General features: G+C 36.9%; 1 protein-coding gene across 1 annotated transcript; it reads left to right on the top strand.

The window, feature by feature from the left end:
• Positions 1–15,196: 15,196 nt before the first annotated feature.
• LOC11435163 (pentatricopeptide repeat-containing protein At3g49170, chloroplastic) lies at positions 15,197–18,036 on the top strand. The gene has a single exon (XM_003605374.4). The coding sequence runs from the start codon at positions 15,252–15,254 to the stop codon at positions 17,769–17,771; it is 2,520 nt and encodes an 839-aa protein (XP_003605422.1). The 5' UTR covers positions 15,197–15,251; the 3' UTR covers positions 17,772–18,036.
• Positions 18,037–18,179: the final 143 nt, after the last annotated feature.

Below are 18,179 nucleotides of genomic sequence, written 5' to 3'. Positions count from 1 at the left end.
GCTTGAGAAAGATTGCAAATAATAAGGACTAATCTCTTTAATTTAGTACTAATTATTAAGAAGAAAGGTATTAGAAACAAGGCTTAAACACACTTTCTACCCCCTAAATTTGCAAAAGTTGCAATTTTGACCCCCTATTAAAAAAAATGGCAAAAGTGACCTCCCATGTCTACCCCCTTTTGCAAAACGTCAATTTTGACTAAGTCAACCATATGTGGCACGCCACCCGTGTATTTATTAAAAAAATTATTTTTTTTCCACGCGTATAATTAACTAATTAAAAAAAAACAAAAATTGGCAAACAAAAAAAAAAAAAAACGGGCAGGCACGTGCGAGGATTATCATCATCATCTTCATAAGGCATCAAAACCAGAAGCCCTCTAAGCCCTTACAAATCAAACACTTAAATTCCTCTCTCTACTTCATCCTCTATCAAACTCAAAACATATCACACCCTTATTCTCTCCCAATCCTTCTTTCCTCATTAAACTAGGCATCAGAAACTGCTGCAAACCCACAACCAAATCACAAATCATTGAAGCTGCACCCATTGGTTTAATTAAGGATTGAAAAATTAACGTGTTAATGGAAAGACAACGAATGAATTAAGACGAGGGGTTGAAGAAGAAGAGGGAATATCATGTGCACATAAAAGCCATAATCACAAACGTAAACTCCCTCTTCACTCTCAGCATATTCATCGACCTTTCCTTCAACCCAAACGACCCCTTCAACACTCTCAACACAAACCCGTCTTGCATCCCCACCACCGACATCGTCGAAAACCTCGTCGTCGCTGTTCAATACTCTTTGAGAGTTGGGATGCTTGTTTCTAGGATTGGATCTGTTTTAGGGTGTGGGTTTCTTATGCTTGCTCTAGTGAAGTTATGCAGATTAAGGTTGGGACTGTAGCTTGTGGGAGTCAACATGTTTTAGCTGCTATTGTTCCGTTTTTTATATTTGTTCCGATTTGGTTTTGTGTTTATGTTATTATTGTTGTTTATGATTTTATTCATTAGGTTTGGATGAAATCATTGTTGTTCAATTCAACCAGAGTGCTTTGTTTGTGGTTGAAGATGATTTTTTGGGTTTGTTTGAAGATGAGTTTGTGGATGTTGAAGATGATTTTCTCGGCTTGTGTAGAAGATGAAGATTTATGAATTTTATGGGTTTTGTAATTTTTTTTCATTTATTTAATTTTATAAATGATTAATTGATTATGTGGCATTTTTTTATTTTATTAAATTAGTAATTACAGACGTGGCATGCCACACAGTCAAGTGAGCTGCCACGCAGGCTTTGACTTAGTCAAAATTGATGTTTTGCAAAAGGGGTAGACATGGGGTCACTTTTGCCATTTTTTTAACAGGGGGCCAAAATTGCAACTTTTGCAAACTTAGAGGGCAAAATGTGCGTTTAAGCCTAAAAACAATAATAGCTTTCATGTAAAAAATACTCCCTCTGTTTTTTTTTTTTTTTGCCAGGGTTTGAACCTTGAACCTTGCATATGTTATTCATTGTTCATACCAATTGCGCTAAGCTCACATGGACATGCTCCCTCTGATTTCATATATAAGAAAATATTCTTATTTTAGATTCATTGATTAATTAATTAATGTATCTAATCTATATTAAAAACCAAATACATTAATTATATAATGAACTTAATAAAAGAATAATTTTTTTTTATATCAGACCGGAGGGTGTAAATAAATAACTAGACTTTTGCCCCGTGCTATCGCACGGGTATGTTATAAATGAATATCATTATATTTTTTTACGATCAATAAAGATTTCATTATTTACATATGAATCTAAAGGTAATGAAGCATAATTTTGCATGTTATATCTATAGATAGATTTATTATGAACCGGTAGTATAAGATGAGCAATGTATCATCAAATTCCAATGTTTCCTAAATTCCAATTGTGACTTTCTATCCTATCTCTCTCGCTCATATCTCTCTCCCTCATATCTCTCTCATTCCAACCACAATGTTAAATAGCAAGAGAATGGAAGTGATCTACTTAATGAAGTGGTTAATAGTTGACCTAAGTCTTGGTTATTGAGTTCTTGAATAACTACATATATCGTTTATAGCAAACATTTATTCATTGAGTGGCTCAAGACCAATGAAAAACGTGTGAGTGGGCTAGAGTTTGAGTGGTTCAAGACTAATGCAGGAAAGCAACAAATTGGAGGGAAATGACTTGATATTCAGGGATAAACTTGTCATTTTGGGTGTTAGGGCTGCAACTTGGGTTAGGGATTTGGAGTAATCAGACCATCTTTGATTTATATTAAGTAAGATAGTTTTCATGCCATCATGAAAATTTGGCAAATGAGGGTTTTAAAATTGGAGTCAATTCGTTCATTCCCACCAACTCGCCACCATCGTGAAAACTCCGTAATGTAAATATGATTATTGTCACATAAATCCAACAACATCGATGATTTCAATTTAGTAATATCACTAGGAACTTTGCAGCTTAATCCAAAGTCCAGACCATGGTCATGTGCTACTTGTATATGGTTGGTTTATTAGTAGTGAAATGACATTTGTACAATCATTTTGAGAAACATTAATGTTCACACCTATTTAATTTGGTATTAGAATTGTGTTAAAGATGAGAATTTGACAATTGAACTCAAGATCAAGTTAAATATGAGGACGTGTTTAAGGTTGTATTAGAGTTTCACATAACTAGAATTCTCGAGTCGTTAGATATGGAACCTTATTTTATGAACCAGCCTTTGAAAGTGAGTCACTAAAATTCAAATTCATATGTTAAAAAGAAGTTGCATTGCGTATTTTAAAAAAATTTGGTAAAAAGAAAACGATGCATTTGTTTTACGATTGACCACAGATAATAGGTCATATCAATATTGATCCATTTTTTCCTATTTATACAAAGGAAATAAATTTCAAAAACCACTTAGCTAAAAATAGTTTTCAACATTTCATTTTGTCCACTATTCAACATACTTATGTTTCTCCTTCAAAAAAAACATACTTATCTTTTATTTCGCTCAGTTTTATTCTTTTCCTTCCTGTTCGGTGTTATTTTTCTGTTTTATGTTTTGAATTTTTCAAAAACTAAAACCAGTTTATGTTGAATTTTAAAAACCAAAATTAGTTTTAGTTTAGAGTTATGAAATTTTCCAAAACAAAAAAAATTTGTTTCAAACATAAACATTCAAATAAATATTCATCATAAAAATATCTTAATCTAAGCAATTCTTACCATTAAATTTGTAAAATAATTAAAATATTACAAACATATGATGTATTTATTTAGTAGTAATTTTAAAAATGGCGGTTGTCGGAGTGGTGGTAAGATTGGTGGTGGGCAGAGTGGTAGTGAAGACCACAGGTGGTCAAAGTGGTTGTTTCTGATGGTGGGAGCAATGATCAGAGAGATAGTCAATGGTCGGGGTGTGGTGGTTGGTTCTGGTGACTGTAACACCCCGTTTTCCCAATATACAAATTTCATAAACAATTATCAGAGTAAAAACCATAAACGGGATATCACATAGAAACGTAATCCAAAAACAGTTAAATGATAATTTAACCTTCACAAATATCTTTAACATAGCAGCGGAAAATCATAAACATAAATCATAAACGTTTTGGCACGCAGGCCCAACAAGTATCTCAAAAGAGTTTATCAAAGCATAAATTATCATGGCAGTTCACGTAAAAGAATGAAGCATGTTATAGCATTAAACCCCATCCCGTTACGTATCAGAGCGACCTAGACGACACAGTGAAGGCAAGGCCACTCACGACGGCAACTGCACACTAAGCACGATCACCTGCAAGTTACCCATACGAAGGGCAACATTTTCAAGCAGAAGGGGTGAGATTTCATAATAAAATAACATTAATCAATGTAATTGCGAATCATAAATTAACATCATAATCATTCCATTATTAACTTTGCATAAATGTTAAACAGTTATCACGTAATCATATATCCAATCATTATAAACAACATAACATAATCAATGAACACTTATCACGTAATCACATATCCATTCATCATCAACAAGGCATCTTAATCATGACAATGTGACAATGCTCCTAGACTCCTTATATGCATGTGGTACCAATCGTCATCATAAGTATTAATATACTTTAATCGTGCGGAGGACAAAGCTCCTATAAAACGTGCGGAGGACAAAGCTCCTAATTTTCGTGGTGAGGACTAAGCTCAATGATATGCTATGCATGGACACATATGAACAAAACATCGTAATCACTTATCAACATGCATCCAATAATTTGGAGCTAAACTTCATCATATAATTATGCACTTAGTTAAATAACGGAAGCAGCATAAACAGGTCACATAACAAGATGATATCATTATATCAAAGCACATAATTTGTATCATTATCACATCTTCTTATCTTGCATGAATATACAATACAATAGTTCATATTCAATTATTATTAATATAACTTAAACAACTCTACAGTCTGCATTAAACGACATCACTAGGTCTCATTACCAGTTAGGGGTTCACTCTTGATCAACAAGTGCGACGCAGATCGCATAAACACATAAACAGTTCATCCTGGTTGTACTCGCGAGGCGAGAGTACTTACTCGCCATGGCGAGTACCACTCAACTCCCAAACTAAGGTTGTTCTGGGTTCCCTCTGATCCTACATTCATTCCTAATCAATACTAGGCATGTTCAGGCACTCATAGGCATACAAGGCTCAACTAAAAAGGTCGAAACACGAAATATGACATGCACTCTGCCTAAGCTCGCGAGGCGAGGAAAGGTTGCTCGCCATGGCGAGTTGCACCAGACAACTCGTGAGGCGAAGGGGAAAGGCTCGCGTGGCGAGCGATGAACTTCATCACTCGCGAGGCGAGGATCATCACTCGCCGTGGCGAGCGATGAACAGAAGCACGGGCAGACTAGGGTTTTTCTCAAAAATCCATCACCCAACATGGTTCAAAGCCTAATTTTGATTCCAGAATTCATCCTAAACAAATTCTAAGGTTAAAGGACGGTTTCTACATCAATCTAAACAAGTTTTACCGTTTGATCATCAATTTTTTAGGGTTTTGACCTAATTCCAAAACTTTTCTAAATCAATCCTAACTTTGTCAATTAATCATCAGAATTACAACAATCAATGCTATTGAATTACTAGTCTCACCCTTACCTTGAATGAAGAAAATCGCAGCACTCTACCTTGATTCCTCTAGACTTGGCTTTTCTCCCTTCTTCCAAAAGTTTTCACGTACAATGAGTTTCTAAAATATTAGGTCTTCTCCTATTTATACCTCTTTCTAATAACTTATCTTATCTCACTTTCTCCCCCAAAACTATCTAAAATATCAAAACAGCCCTCAACTAAATATTTTATATTATTTTCAAATCTTTATTTTATTTAACAATAAAATAAATTCTCTAATCTTATCAAATCCTCCAAAACTCATAACTTAACACGTCATCAATCAAATCACCAAAATCACCACAAATCATCAAAACATATCAAAATCATACATATATTATATAAATATAATATAATCACCTAAACTCGATTAAATAAACGATTAAACGAAAGTGGGCGTTACAACTCTCCCCCACTTAAAAGATTTTCGTCCTCGAAACTTTACCTTAAGTAAACAACTCTGGATAAGACTCCAGCATCTTACTCTCAAGCTCCCACGTCAAGCTTTCACCAGTCGCTCCCGTCCAAACGACTCTCACGAGAGGTATCTCCTTGCCTCTCAACGTCTTCACTTTACGATCATCAATCCTCAACGGTAAAGTTTCTACCGTAAGGTTGTCTCTAACTTGCACATCGTCACTTTGGATCACATGAGATGGATCCGGAACATACTTTCGAAGTTGCGACACATGGAAAACGTTGTGCAAATTCGAAAGATGCGGTGGTAAACCCACTCGGTAAGCCACCGTTCCAACTCTTTCCAATATCTGGTACGAACCAATGAACTTCGGGGTCAACTTCTTTGACTTCAAAGCACGTCCTACACCAGTCATAGGAGTGACTCTCAAAAACACGTGGTCTCCTTCCTGAAATTCAAGATCTTTTCTACGCTTATCATGATAACTCTTTTGTCGACTCTGCGACGCCTTCATTTTCTCTTGGATCATCTGAACTTTCTCAGTAGTTTGCTGAACAATCTCTGGTCCTAAGACCACTCTTTCTCCTGATTCAAACCAACACAACGGAGTCCTGCATCTCCGACCATACAAGGCCTCGAACGGTGCCATTCCAATACCAGAATGATAACTATTATTATAAGTGAACTCGATCAACGGAAGATGACTATCCCAAGTTCCTCCTTGCTCAAGAACACAAATTCTCAACAAATCCTCTAGCGACTGAATTGTCCTCTCCGACTGACCATCTGTCTGTGGATGATACGTCAAACTCAATCTCAACTTCGAACCCAAGGCCTCTTGCAAACTTTTCCAAAATCTAGAAGTAAATCTTGGATCTCTATCTGACACAATGCTCGAAGGAACACCATGCAACTTCACAATCTCCTTGATATAAATCTCTGCCAACTGAGCAACAGGGAAACTAATATTAATAGGTAGAAAATGAGCTGACTTCGTCAACCTATCAACAATAACCCAAATTGCGTCGTTCCCTCTAGGAGTATTCGGCAAACTCGTCACAAAATCCATCGATATACTATCCCATTTCCATTCTGGCACGTCTAAAGGTACCATCATTCCAGCAGGTTTCTGATGCTCAACTTTCGACTTCTGACAAACTAAACAGGAATACACAAACTGTGCCACATCTCGTTTCAAACCAGACCACCAGAAAATCTTCTTTAAATCATGATACATCTTCGTAGCTCCCGGATGAATACTCAAGCTACTTCTATGACTCTCTTCAAGAATCATCTTCTTAATCTCTTCATTGTCTGGGATACAAATTCTTCCTCGGAATCTCAACACACCTTGATCATCGATTTTAAAATCACCGTCTTCAGTCTGATCTCTAGCAACCAACAAGTCCACAAACTTTACATCAACTTTATGTGCTTCCTTGATACTTTTCAGAAATTCACTATCAATCTTCAGCATACCCAATTTCACACTCTGAGGTGACCATTCGCAAACCAAACTCATATCTTTAAACTGTTCAAGCAATTCGAACTCTCTGACCATCATGGCGGACATATGCAATGTCTTCCTACTCAAGGCATCTGCAACAACATTAGCTTTACCTGGATGATAATTCAAACCAAAGTCATAATCTTTCAACAATTCGAGCCATCTTCGCTGTCTCATATTCAATTCCTTCTGATCGAACAAATACTTCAAACTCTTGTGATCACTAAACACCTCAAATCTCGAACCATACAAGTAATGTCTCCATATCTTCAATACAAAGACTACAGCTGCCAACTCGAGATCATGCGTAGGATAATTCTTCTCATGAATTCTCAACTGTCTTGAAGCATAAGCTACCACTTTACCTTCTTGCATAAGTACACCTCCTAAACCCAACTTGGACGCATCACAATAAACCACAAAAGGTTCATCTGACTTCGGCAAAATTAACACTAGAGCAGTCGTCAAACGCTTCTTCAATTCACCGAAACTTTTCTCACAATGGACGTCCCACACAAAAGTTTTACCTTTACAAGTCAACTGCGTTAGCGGAAGAGCTAACTTAGAAAATCCTTCAATAAACCTTCTATAGTAACCAGCTAAACCCAAGAAACTTCTAATCTCTGTAACGGACTTTGGAGTCTCCCACTGTGATACCGCTTCAACTTTAGACGGATCCACTGCAATACCATCACCAGAAATAACATGGCCTAGAAAACTCACTTCTTTCAACCAAAATTCACACTTAGACAATTTGGCATAAAGTTTCTTCTCTTTCAACACTTGCAAAACAATCTTCAGATGCTCAGCATGTTCTTCTTCAGTCTTGGAGTAAATCAAAATATCGTCGATAAACACAACCACAAACCGATCCAAAAATGCATGGAAGATGCGATTCATATACTCCATAAACACTCCAGGTGCATTGGTCACACCGAAAGGCATAACTTTATATTCATAGTGACCATAACGCGTTCTGAAAGCTGTCTTCTGCATATCCTCATCCTTTACCTTAATCTGGTGATAACCTGACCTCAAATCAATCTTGCTGAAAACTCGTGCACCCACTAGCTGATCCATCAAATCATCAATTCTCGGAAGTGGATACCTATTCTTGATAGTTACCTTGTTCAACTGTCGATAATCAATACATAGCCTCATACTACCATCTTTCTTCTTTACTAACAAAACCGGCGCTCCCCAAGGTGAAACACTCGGTCTAACAAACTTCTTCTCAAGCAAGTCTTCCAACTGTTTCTTCAACTCAGATAACTCAGAAGCAGACATACGGTAAGGTGCCATCGAGACCGGCTTCGTTCCAGGAACAAGATCAATAGAAAACTCAACTTCTCTCTCTGGAGGCACATCAGGAATCTCATCTGGAAAAACTTCAGGAAATTCACACACCACCGGTAACCTATCAATCACCGCTTGATTCTCAATAGATATAGTAGCCATTAACGAAAACATCAAGATACCGTCGCGTTCCAGTTGCTTCAGCTGCTTAGTAGATAAAAACTCTGCACCACTTTCCTCTTCGACGGAAGAGAAATGTACTGACTTGCTAAAACAATTAATAAGAACGTGGTTGTACTCTAACCAGTTCATACCCAAAATCACATCCATACCACTCAAAGGTAGACAAACTAAATCCATTTCAAAATCACGACCAAACATAGACAAAGGACATTTCAAACATACGAGAGAAGTAGTCACCGAACCCTTAGCCGGAGTTTCGACAACCATCTCTCCATTCATATCAGACAAATCAAGACCCAAAGCAGAAACACAATCGAAAGCAATAAAACAATGCGTAGCACCAGTATCAATAATAGCAACTAAAGGAGTATTATTAATATAGCAAGTACCTCTGATCAAACGATCCTCGTTCTCTGTCTGAGTCCCAGTCAAAGCAAAGACCCTACCAGTAGTCGGCGCCCTCTTAGGCTGAGTACACTGAGAACTAATGTGACCCTCTCCATTGCAATTAAAGCACACAATGTCTGTACGATTGCAATCAGCTACAGCATGACCTTTCTTGCCACACCGAACACACTTCTTGATTTCCTCAGGGCAGACGTTGCTCTTGTGGCCTTTCCCACCACAATTGAAGCACACAATCTCTGCAGCATCCTTCTTCTTAGGCCGCCTAACATCGACCATCTTCTGTTTCCCTTTATCAGCAGGGGCACTGTACGGCTTAGGACGACTCTGCTGTCCCTTGCCCTTCCTTTCATTCACTACCTTGTAGTGAGCCTTGGTATCCTCTTCGTAGATCCTGCAGCTATTGACCAAATCCTGAAAAACTCTCAGCTGTTGGTACCCAATCGCCCTCTTGATGTCGGGCCTCAAACCGTTCTCGAACTTGATGCATCTCGAGAACTCAGCATTCTCAGCAGTGTAGTGCGGGTAGAACTTTGACAGCTCCACGAACTTGGCAGCATACTCTGTCACAGACATGTTTCCTTGCTTCAGCTCAAGGAATTCGATCTCCTTCTTCCCGCGAACATCTTCCGGAAAGTATCTTCTCAGGAACTCTCTCCTGAAAACAGCCCAAGTCACAACAGCTCCCTCCTGCCCAAGGGTAGGCAGAAGAGCAACCCACCAGTCATCAGCTTCCTCGGCCAGCTGATGAGTACCAAATCGCACTTTCTGATCCTCCGTGCACTGCATAACCCGGAAAATCCTCTCAATCTCCTTAAGCCACGTCTGGGCTCCATCAGGGTCATAACGTCCTTTGAAAGTCGGGGGTTCTTCTTCATGAATGTCTCCAACATCCTAGCTTCAGCATTCGCACCAGCATTCACGTTAGGTTGTTGTCCCACAGCTTGGGCAACAGCTTGTAGAGCAGCAGCTAACGCAGCATCATTCCTTCCAGCCATTTCTGATATTCTACAAAAGTAGCAACAACAACATAAGATAGTAATATAAATATTACTAAGACTCGACACGACTCTCTAATTGACCGGACGGACCAACCTGCTCTGATACCAATTGTAACACCCCGTTTTCCCAATATACAAATTTCATAAACAATTATCAGAGTAAAAACCATAAACGGGATATCACATAGAAACGTAATCCAAAAACAGTTAAATGATAATTTAACCTTCACAAATATCTTTAACATAGCAGCGGAAAATCATAAACATAAATCATAAACGTTTTGGCACGCAGGCCCAACAAGTATCTCAAAAGAGTTTATCAAAGCATAAATTATCATGGCAGTTCACGTAAAAGAATGAAGCATGTTATAGCATTAAACCCCATCCCGTTACGTATCAGAGCGACCTAGACGACACAGTGAAGGCAAGGCCACTCACGACGGCAACTGCACACTAAGCACGATCACCTGCAAGTTACCCATACGAAGGGCAACATTTTCAAGCAGAAGGGGTGAGATTTCATAATAAAATAACATTAATCAATGTAATTGCGAATCATAAATTAACATCATAATCATTCCATTATTAACTTTGCATAAATGTTAAACAGTTATCACGTAATCATATATCCAATCATTATAAACAACATAACATAATCAATGAACACTTATCACGTAATCACATATCCATTCATCATCAACAAGGCATCTTAATCATGACAATGTGACAATGCTCCTAGACTCCTTATATGCATGTGGTACCAATCGTCATCATAAGTATTAATATACTTTAATCGTGCGGAGGACAAAGCTCCTATAAAACGTGCGGAGGACAAAGCTCCTAATTTTCGTGGTGAGGACTAAGCTCAATGATATGCTATGCATGGACACATATGAACAAAACATCGTAATCACTTATCAACATGCATCCAATAATTTGGAGCTAAACTTCATCATATAATTATGCACTTAGTTAAATAACGGAAGCAGCATAAACAGGTCACATAACAAGATGATATCATTATATCAAAGCACATAATTTGTATCATTATCACATCTTCTTATCTTGCATGAATATACAATACAATAGTTCATATTCAATTATTATTAATATAACTTAAACAACTCTACAGTCTGCATTAAACGACATCACTAGGTCTCATTACCAGTTAGGGGTTCACTCTTGATCAACAAGTGCGACGCAGATCGCATAAACACATAAACAGTTCATCCTGGTTGTACTCGCGAGGCGAGAGTACTTACTCGCCATGGCGAGTACCACTCAACTCCCAAACTAAGGTTGTTATGGGTTCCCTCTGATCCTACATTCATTCCTAATCAATACTAGGCATGTTCAGGCACTCATAGGCATACAAGGCTCAACTAAAAAGGTCGAAACACGAAATATGACATGCACTCTGCCTAAGCTCGCGAGGCGAGGAAAGGTTGCTCGCCATGGCGAGTTGCACCAGACAACTCGCGAGGCGAAGGGGAAAGGCTCGCGTGGCGAGCGATGAACTTCATCACTCGCGAGGCGAGGATCATCACTCGCCGTGGCGAGCGATGAACAGAAGCACGGGCAGACTAGGGTTTTTCTCAAAAATCCATCACCCAACATGGTTCAAAGCCTAATTTTGATTCCAGAATTCATCCTAAACATATTCTAAGGTTAAAGGACGGTTTCTACATCAATCTAAACAAGTTTTACCGTTTGATCATCAATTTTTTAGGGTTTTGACCTAATTCCAAAACTTTTCTAAATCAATCCTAACTTTGTCAATTAATCATCAGAATTACAACAATCAATGCTATTGAATTACTAGTCTCACCCTTACCTTGAATGAAGAAAATCGCAGCACTCTACCTTGATTCCTCTAGACTTGGCTTTTCTCCCTTCTTCCAAAAGTTTTCACGTACAATGAGTTTCTAAAATATTAGGTCTTCTCCTATTTATACCTCTTTCTAATAACTTATCTTATCTCACTTTCTCCCCCAAAACTATCTAAAATATCAAAACAGCCCTCAACTAAATATTTTATATTATTTTCAAATCTTTATTTTATTTAACAATAAAATAAATTCTCTAATCTTATCAAATCCTCCAAAACTCATAACTTAACACGTCATCAATCAAATCACCAAAATCACCACAAATCATCAAAACATATCAAAATCATACATATATTATATAAATATAATATAATCACCTAAACTCGATTAAATAAACGATTAAACGAAAGTGGGCGTTACAGTGACCAATGGTGGATTCTGAAGGTCTGACTAGTGGTAAAAAATAATCGATGATGGTGATTAACAGTGGTGAGCAATCATCAGAGAGGTAGCCAATTGTCGGAGTGGTTGTTGGTTCTGGTGACCAGTGGTAGATTATGAAGGTCGGAGTGGTGGTTGGTTTTGGTGACCAGTGGTGGATTCTGAAGGTCTAACCAATGATCAAAGATAATCGATAATGGTGACTAACTGTGGTGAGCAATGATCAGAGAGGTGGTCAATGGTCGGAGTGGTGGTTGGTTTTGGTGACTAGTGGTGGATTCTGAATATCTGACTAGTGGTCAAATATAATCGATGATGGTGACTAACAGTGGCGAGCAATGATTAGGGAGGTAGTCAATGGTCGGAGTGGTGGTTGGTTCTGGTGATCAGTGGTGGATTTGAAGGTCTGACTAGTGATCAAAGATAATCAATGATGGTGATTAACGGTGGTTTATGATGGTTGAAGTGGTGTGAGAATGGTAGTTGGTGGTTGTCTAATTAGTGATTGGAGTTAGATGGAGTGGTGATAATAGTTTTGGAGCGGTGGTTGGCGGTCATCAGAGTGGTGACTTGTTAGTTGTGCTGGCCAGATTGGTAACTAAAGGTGGATGAAGAGGTGATCGAATTCGATGGTCAAATTGAAAATTAGAGGTGGATAAAATGGTAATAAGAGGTGAACATAGTGTTGGTTAGCAATTGGTGATGACGCTAAATCAAAAACATAAATTATAATTATCTTTTTTGGTTTTTGAGTTTTATTATAAAATTATTTTGAATTTAAGTAAAAAAACAATTGAACTCATTTTTCCCAAACATTGTTTGATTTTAAAAGAGAAATTATATATGTACAATAATTTTGTAATAACTTTTTTTTTTCATACCCCGGTTGTATTTCCACTCTCATAATCTCATTCTTCCTCTATTATTCTTGACCATTGAAAAGAGAGAAGAAAAAATTGTTTCAACACCACATTTTTTTTTTTTGAAGCAAAGCACCCACTCTTTTAAAATTGACTTTCAAAACAAAACACAAAAAACTCAACCACCCCATGATGAAATTTAGTTTAAAAAGAAAATAATTGTTAAACATCCAAATTTAATCTACCACAAAAGAGAGAAGAAGATCTAAAAAAATATGGTTTTTCTACTACTCCTTTTGTCCCTATATGTAAGTCCCTTTTGTTTTTTCACATTCTTTTAAGAAAAGTTGGTAGTGTAATTAATTTGTCTATTTTGTGTGTTAATATTACTAAATTGTCTTTTGTTTGTGTATTAAATTTGACTTTTCATATTTCAAAACAAATTAGTAGTATTAATTAAGAGTATGTTTAGGAAAAAAATAATGAATGCATCTAGTAATTTAAAAAGGAGTTTACATTTATGGACAAAAATAAAGTAAAATGGGTGCTTAGTTATATGAATGGAGGGAGTATCATTTTAGAATAATTTCTTCAATATTCGTTTAAGATAAAAACAATTCAGAGAGAGAAGGAGAAAAATAATTTCTTCAATATTCTTTTAAGATAGTGGCCATATTCACACATATTATGTGTAGAGAAGTGGGGAATCTGGGGTTCAAACCCCGACCCTTGCAAAAATTATTCCTGGTAGCCAGTGGCGTTGCCAGGATTCTGGATTAGGGGGTTCAAACTTCTGATAGAGGAAGATTATAAGAGATTTTTTGGTTGAGAGGGTTTAGCGTTAGAGAGAAGGTATAGATAGAGTCATTGTAGTCAAGTTCGAGTGTTTGTTCGTAGGATCTTACAATCCTACGTCCCATGACACCTCAATCATGTTTCGACTTTACTCATGTTCGTTTTTACCCTACTTTGTGTTCTTCTTATTTTCCTCTATTTTCTCTATTTTCCTCTCAACCCTATCAGCTACCTACTGATCTGACTTACGAATCGTGATATGAACCTCACTATATTGGATACAATGAAATCTAAAAACGGAATTGGGTTGATCCTCTTTGAGTATCAATTTTAAAAAATAAATTATAATATTTATTACTAATTAAAATTTGATTGAGTAATATTATCAATGATAGATAGATACATAAAAAATGATCATAGTTATGATATCCACTCGCGACAAAATATTTTACAATTTTTTCAATTGTAATTTTTTTTATCAACTACATTTTTCAAATACAATATTTGAGTTTAAGTCTTATATATACGCTCTTGAATGAAGAAATTTAAAGTTTGAGCCTTGGTTAAGCGGCAAGATTTTAGAATAATGTCTCATTTCAACCATGTTCAATTTCCACCTAAAAATATTTGAGTTTGAAACTTTGATTTCAACCTAATTTATTATTATTATAAAGTAAAAGTATTCTTTTTAGAGGAAGATAACAGTTCCATTATGTGGTTAAACTACAATCTGCATGCACACAGTGAAGAGACGTGAGAGAATTGGCATAAAGGGTGCAACAGTGAAACTTGAGAGGGTTCATGATAGGAAAAAGCTAGAAAATCTGCATGTGCATCTCCGGATAACAATGTGGCTCCACCACTACTCGTAGCTACCAACTGAACTACATTTATGGGATAAGACATTATTATTATTATTAGTCAATTTAATATTATATATTCACAATATTTTTTAATCCACCGGTCATTTTGAATTTTTCTTAAAATTTGATACAATAATATCAAATTTTAAAATCTCATAAAGTCTTTTGAAAACTTAAAAATTTGTATTATAAATCCATTAAAATCATGTGTTTAAAATCCTAATTGTAAAAAGTAATTTGAAAAAAATCTTTTAAAATCCAACAAAGTCAATATAATATTTAAAAATCTTCAGAATTTTATTTGCCAAAACAGTCTTTTAAAATCTCGATCCAATACACATATCTCTCTGCGATGTTGTCTGAAAACTGGATTATATTATGTGTATACACCACGACACTTTTCGTGCTCTTACACTTTACATCCATAAAGAACCAAAATCTATGTAAGAATTAAAACATGCCAAGCCTAAGCCTATCTCTTCCTCTTCCTTCTCCTCACATCAATCTCAACTCACAACAAAACTTTAACCATTTCAACAACCCACAACAACTCCACAAAGCCATTACAACCTTAAACCTAACAGACACAGAATCAACCCATAACAACAAACTCATAACCTCTTCACTTCTCCTTAAACAATGCATCCGAACCAAAAACACCCACCTCGGCAAACTCCTTCATCACAAACTCACCACCTCAAATCTCCCCCTCGACACCCTCCTCTTGAACTCCCTCATTACCCTCTACTCCAAATCAAACGACCCTATAACCGCTTTTTCCATTTTCCAATCCATGGAAAATTCCAAACGCGATGTTGTTTCATATAGTTCAATCATTTCTTGCTTTGCAAACAATCGAAATTGCTTGAAAGCAGTTGAGATGTTTGATCAGTTGCTTTTACAAGACGGGGTTTATCCGAATGAGTATTGTTTTACTGCTGTGATACGGGCGTGTTTGAAAGGCGGGTTTTTTAAAACTGGGTTGTGTTTGTTTGGATTTGTTTTGAAGACGGGGTATTTTGATTCGCATGTTTGTGTTGGTTGTGAATTGATTGATATGTTTGTTAAAGGTTGTAGTTTAGCAGATTTAGAGTCTGCACGTAAGGTGTTTGATAAAATGCGTGAGAAGAATGTTGTTACGTGGACTTTGATGATTACTAGGTTAGCTCAATATGGTTATAATGATGAAGCGATTGATTTGTTTTTGGAAATGTTGGTGAGTAGTGGGTATGTGCCGGATAGATTTACGTTGACTGGGTTGATATCGGTTTGTGCTGAGATTCAGTTTTTGTCGCTTGGGAAGGAGTTGCATTCGTGGGTTATTAGGTCGGGTTTGGTTTTGGATTTGTGTGTTGGGTGTAGTTTGGTTGATATGTATGCGAAATGTGGATTGGTGCAAGAGGCTAGGAAAGTGTTTGATGGTATGAGGGAGCATAATGTGATGTCGTGGACGGCTCTTGTTAATGGATATGTACGAGGCGGTGGTGGATATGAACGGGAAGCTATGAGAATGTTTAGTAATATGTTGCTTCAGGGTGGTGTTGCGCCGAACTGCTTTACGTTCTCCGGTGTTCTTAAGGCTTGTGCGAGTCTTCCTGATTTTGATTTTGGTGAACAGGTTCATGGGCAAACGATTAAATTAGGTCTTTCTGCAATTGATTGTGTAGGGAATGGTCTTGTTAGTGTGTATGCAAAGTCTGGAAGAATGGAATCTGCTCGCAAGTGTTTTGATGTTTTGTTTGAGAAGAATTTGGTTTCGGAGACAGTTGTTGATGATACAAATGTGAAAGATTTTAATTTGAATTCTGAACAAGACTTGGACCGTGAAGTTGAATATGTTGGTAGTGGAGTTAGTTCGTTTACATATGCTAGCCTCTTGAGTGGTGCTGCTTGTATTGGTACAATTGGTAAGGGTGAACAAATTCATGCCATGGTGGTTAAGATTGGATTTCGGACTGACTTAAGTGTTAATAATGCTTTGATCTCTATGTATTCCAAGTGTGGAAACAAAGAAGCTGCTTTACAGGTCTTTAATGACATGGAAGATTGCAATGTCATAACTTGGACCTCTATCATAAATGGTTTTGCAAAACATGGATTTGCTTCAAAAGCACTAGAATTGTTCTATAATATGCTTGAAACAGGTGTGAAGCCTAATGATGTCACATACATTGCAGTTTTATCGGCATGTAGTCATGTTGGTTTAATTGATGAAGCATGGAAACATTTCACTTCCATGCGTGATAACCATGGAATTGTTCCAAGGATGGAGCATTATGCATGTATGGTCGATTTGCTTGGTCGATCCGGATTGCTTTCAGAAGCGATTGAATTTATTAACTCAATGCCTTTTGATGCCGACGCGTTGGTGTGGCGTACGTTTCTTGGTTCTTGTCGGGTTCATCGGAACACCAAGCTTGGGGAACATGCTGCAAAAATGATTCTTGAACGAGAGCCTCACGATCCGGCTACCTATATATTATTGTCTAACTTGTATGCAACAGAAGGACGGTGGGAAGATGTAGCAGCAATTAGAAAAAACATGAAACAGAAACAAATAACAAAAGAAGCAGGTTCTAGTTGGATTGAAGTTGAGAACCAGGTGCATAAATTCCATGTAGGAGATACTTTGCACCCTAAAGCTCAACAAATATATGAAAAACTTGATGAATTGGCTTTAAAAATAAAGAATGTGGGTTATGTCCCAAACACAGATTTTGTTCTTCATGATGTGGAGGATGAACAAAAGGAACAATATCTATTTCAACACAGCGAGAAACTTGCAGTTGCATTTGCTCTTATTAGTACACCAAATCCAAAACCTATAAGAGTATTTAAGAACCTTCGTGTTTGCGGCGATTGCCATACAGCAATAAAGTACATATCAATGGTCTCTGGAAGAGAGATTGTAGTGAGAGATGCAAACCGGTTTCATCACATGAAAGATGGGACATGCTCTTGCAATGATTATTGGTAATCCGGATATATGTCCAATGAGTTTATACTTGGCCTGTAAATTTTGTAGAGTTATTCACATTTTTGTTGCTTAGACTATACAAATGTTGTAAATGTGGAAACTCAGCTTTGAATTACTAGCTGATTGTCAATGATAGTGATACAGAAGCAATTATTTTTCTGTCTATGTTTTCAAAATATTGAAGCTTGATGCTGGTCTGTACCATTCTTCTCTTTTGTTATTTTACATGAAAGTTATTCTACACATTGTGTTGGAGTAGTAGCAACCTTAAATATTTTGAAGCCGTCGACTCTTTTTAGTCTTCACAAAATGTTGAAAAGTAATTACATTATTAACAACACCTTAACTCTGATGGCATTGCCTAGTAGAAGAAGCAGTTGGCAGCACCAAGTTTATATTTGAGTGGAT

The sequence above is a fragment of the Medicago truncatula genome, chromosome 4 (genome assembly GCF_003473485.1).
Source record: "Medicago truncatula cultivar Jemalong A17 chromosome 4, MtrunA17r5.0-ANR, whole genome shotgun sequence".
Taxonomy (NCBI): Eukaryota; Viridiplantae; Streptophyta; class Magnoliopsida; order Fabales; family Fabaceae; genus Medicago; species Medicago truncatula.
Note: the sequence above shows the minus strand (reverse complement) of the source record. Positions and strands in the feature narration are given on the sequence as shown.